Genomic DNA, 3,647 nt, shown 5'->3' on the forward strand with positions numbered 1-3,647 from the left:
GGCTCGGGGCGGGGGGCGGCGGGGCGCGGGACGCGCTGCAGGGAGCGCGGCACCACGTCCGGCGGCAGCCGCAGGTACTGGCGCAGGTGAGCCACGCCGGCGTCCGTCAGGTACCAGTAGAGGTGTCGCCAGGCCGCCGTCTGTCGCACGAGGCCGCGGGAGCGCAGCGAGGCCATGGCGCGCCGCACCTCCACGTTGGCCACGCCGGGCAGCTGCGGGTGGGTGCGCCGGGGGCAGCCGTCCCGCTCCCCGACCAGCACGCCCTCGCGGAACAGCAGCTCCAGGATGGAGCGGAGCCGCTCCAGCGGCATCAGCATCCCCGCCACCATGGCGCGGGCAGCGGGGCTCGCTCACAGCTCCACGGAGCCCGGCAGCGCCTCGTATGGCACAGCCCAGCACGGCCCGGCACAGCCCAGCACGGCCCGGCACAGCCCAGTACGGCCCGGCACGGCCCAGCTCACTACGGTCCGGTACCGCCCAGCACGACTCAGGTGGTCCAGCCCAGCGCGGTACGGTCCAGTTCGGCCCGGTACGGCCTGGCACAGCTCGGCGCAGTCCGGTACAGCCCCGTATGGCCCGGCACGTCCCGGCGCGATCCGACGCGGAGCGGCGCTGGCTGCCGGCACGGCGGGAGCGGCTGCGGCTCCACCCCCGGCCGGGGGGGTCAGGGGGGGCCCCAGGCCCAGCCCTGACTCACCACCGGCCCCTCCCCGGCCCCGGCTCCCGCCCGGGGGGGGCACGGCCGGAGCCGCCTCCCCTTCCCCCCCCTGCCCCGACCCACCCGGCCGGTTCCTGCGTGGGAACCCCCGCGGGTCCCGCCCCGCCCCGGCACCGGCACCGGCCCCGCGGAGTGCCCGGGGCGACCCTGGGTCGGGAACGGGGTGTCCCTGAGCCGCGGGGATCCTGGAACCCATCCCGAGGGGGACACCGAGCTGCTGAGCTGGGGAGGGGCACCCTGAGCCTGGGGAGGGGTCCTGAGCCTGTCCCCGAGCTCGGGAGAGGACCGTGATCCTGGGGTCGCTGAGAGGGGGGGGGGTCCCGGGCAGCTCCGGGCTCACCGAGCATCCCGCGCTGCCCGCACAGCCGCGGGCAGGGGTCGGGCAGGTGCACGGGCATGGGCGCGGGCAGGGCTGGGCAGCCACATCCTGCCACGTCAGTGTTTGCTCTGCTCCTGCCCATTTGTCCCCAAGGGGACCCCCCGGCGGTGGCACAGCCCCGGCGGTGGCACAGCCCCGGCGGTGGCACAGCTGCGCCGCGCCACGCCCTGCGGGTGGCAGGTGGGGACGAGCCAGAGGCAGCTGCCACTCCCCCGAGCCCCCCGGCATCGAGCACCGCCCAACAGCCCCCAGCAGCTCGGCGGGGACCCCCCGGCACAGCAGCGGGACCCCCAGCACCGCCGTGGGGGATGGCAAGAGCCCCGGCACCGGCGACCCCCCCCTTTTCATGTCCCGTGTGGCACCCCCACCACAGAGCAGGAGGGACTGTGTGGGACGAACTGGGGTGCCAGGCTGTCCCCCACGCTGGGGGGGTCCCGGGCTCACAGACCCCCAGAAGGGGAGGAACCCCCCAAGGCTCCCTCAGCGCACCCAGTCAAGCACAGTGAGGGGCACAGGGATGCAGCGAGGCTGCAGCAGGAGCTCGCCGGCAGCCTTGGGGGGATGGAGGGACACCCGCCCGGCATTCCCATCCCTGCCGATGGGATTCACTGGGATTCACTGGGATTTACTGGGATTTACTGGTGGGGAGCAGCCAGGCACGGGCGGCTGCTGCCTGTGGGGTGCCCGCCCCAGAGCTGCCGGGGATCCCAAAGCTGCAGGGGCTGATGTTCGAGCACTGGCGTCTCCAGGGGCCCCGACAGGACTTGCACAACTTCCCCATCCCGGAGGGCAGAGCACAGGGCGCAGCCGGTGCAGCGGCACTGGGAGCACTGGGGTGCCCAGACCCCCCCAGAGAGGAGCATCAATCGCCTGCCCGAGCCCCACCTCGGCACGCTGCCCTCGGGGAGCCCCACAGCCCCCCAGAACCCCAGAGGGTGGGACAGAGGGCAGGAGCGAGGGCAGGAGCGGCCGGGGGTGGAGGGAGGGGGGTGATGGAGGGCAGGGATGGGGAAGAAGGGGGGCGGAGATGGGGAAAAAGGGGGGCAGGGATGAGGACCAAGGTGGGCAGGGATGAGAAATGGGGAGCAGCAATGCGGGAGTGATGGTGCCTGCGATGGAGGAGGCACTGGGGGCATCTCTAGGGAAGCCACGGGGGCAGCAGGAGCGCGTCCCCCCCGCACCCCCGGCCCGCAGCGGGGTCACGGCCGCGCCGGCGGCTCCGTCCCGCCGGGAAGTGCCGCGTCAGCGCCCGCCGCCCGCCGTGATCCAACGCGATGTGACAGCGGGGACATCGCCAGCGCCCCGCCGCCAGCCCCGCACCCACCGGGGATGAGCCCTCCCGCATCGGCCCCGCTCGCCGCGCCCCGGGAGCAGCACGGGGGGCTGGGGGCACCCCAAGTCCCGGTCCTGTGCACCCCACGGAAGCCTCGGGCGGGCCCCCAAATGTGGGGCGGGCAGCGCTTGTGGCAGCGGGCCCGGCGCTGCCGTGCGGTGCCGGTGCCAGCGCCGGTGCCGCTGCCAGTGCTGGGGTCTGGCGGGGCCGCCGGGCTCCCCGTGCCCAGCGGAACAAAGCCGCGGCTGTTTGCGGAGGGCACCGCGGACACAGGCCCCCTCACAATGACGCCGGTGCCGGCGGGGGTCCCGGTGCTGGCAGGGGTCCCGGTGCCGGCAGGGCTCCCGTGCTCACCGTAAATCAACCTCCTTTTAATTCCCGTAAATCAACCTCCTTTTAATTCCCGCACATCAGCCTCCTTTTCCTCACTGTTCATCAGCCTCGCTGCAGCCCGGGCTCTGCCGGGGGGGGACACGACCCGGGACCCCCTCTCTGGGGCCTGCGGCATCGCCACAGCCGCGGGGCGCCCTGACCCTGCCGGGATCATCCCGAACCTCGCCGGGATCATTCCCCAGCCGCCCGAGGCCCACCCCATCCCCCCCCGGCCGAGGTCCATCACGACCCCCGCCCGTGTCCGTCCCCCCCGACCCTCTCTGACTCCACCCTGAGGCTCCCGGGCTCCATCGCGACTTTCCCGGCGTCCCTCCCGTCTCTCGCCGGGTCCACGCCGACCCCGGCCGGGCTCCGCTCCAGCCCCGCGGTGGCTCAGCGGGGCCGGTGGCCGCCGGCAGCCCCGTGACCGGCGTCCGCCGGCTCCCGTTACTCACGGCCCAGCGCTCCGCTCCGCTCGGTAACGCGGCACCGCCGCGGCGGAGCCCGCCGGGGGCCCGGCGGCACCGAGGAACTCCGAGCGATGCCGGCGATGCCCCGGTGCCCCCCGCCCTCCCGCCCGCGCTGCGACATTGGCACGGGAGGGATGCGGCGCGGCCGGAGCTCGCCGGGACGCGGCCCCCCCGCCCCCCGCGGGACGCGGAACCCTCCCCGGGACGCGGAATTCCCGCGGGCCCGGCCCCGGACCGCTGGCGGTGCCCCCTGCCCCGGTACCTTTGAGGGAGGCGATCTCGTGGTGGATGCCCCGCGCCCCCTCCATGGCCGCCCGCGCTCCCGCACGCCGCCGGCCGGTCCCGCAGCCCCGGGGCGGGTCCGTCCCGCCCCCC

The 3,647-nt window shown here is 75.3% G+C and overlaps 2 protein-coding genes across 2 annotated transcripts in view; both read right to left on the reverse strand.

Moving 5' to 3' along the window:
- The window catches only part of LOC120502892 (40S ribosomal protein S10b-like), a 1,137-nt gene extending 672 nt beyond the window's left edge, over positions 1 to 465 (reverse strand). Inside the window, exon 1 of the mRNA XM_039710853.1 lies at positions 4 to 465. Coding sequence (XP_039566787.1) covers positions 4 to 329 — 326 coding nt within the window. The 5' untranslated portion in view covers positions 330 to 465. The remainder of the gene's footprint in view (positions 1 to 3) is intronic.
- PLEC (plectin) overlaps positions 1 to 3,647 on the reverse strand; it is a 95,568-nt gene that overhangs the window by 85,967 nt on the left and 5,954 nt on the right. The gene's annotated exons all lie outside the window — the stretch shown is intronic.

Source organism: Passer montanus, unplaced genomic scaffold (genome assembly GCF_014805655.1).
Source record: "Passer montanus isolate IOZ18808 unplaced genomic scaffold, ASM1480565v1 scaffold233, whole genome shotgun sequence".
In the NCBI taxonomy this organism is placed as follows: domain Eukaryota; kingdom Metazoa; phylum Chordata; class Aves; order Passeriformes; family Passeridae; genus Passer; species Passer montanus.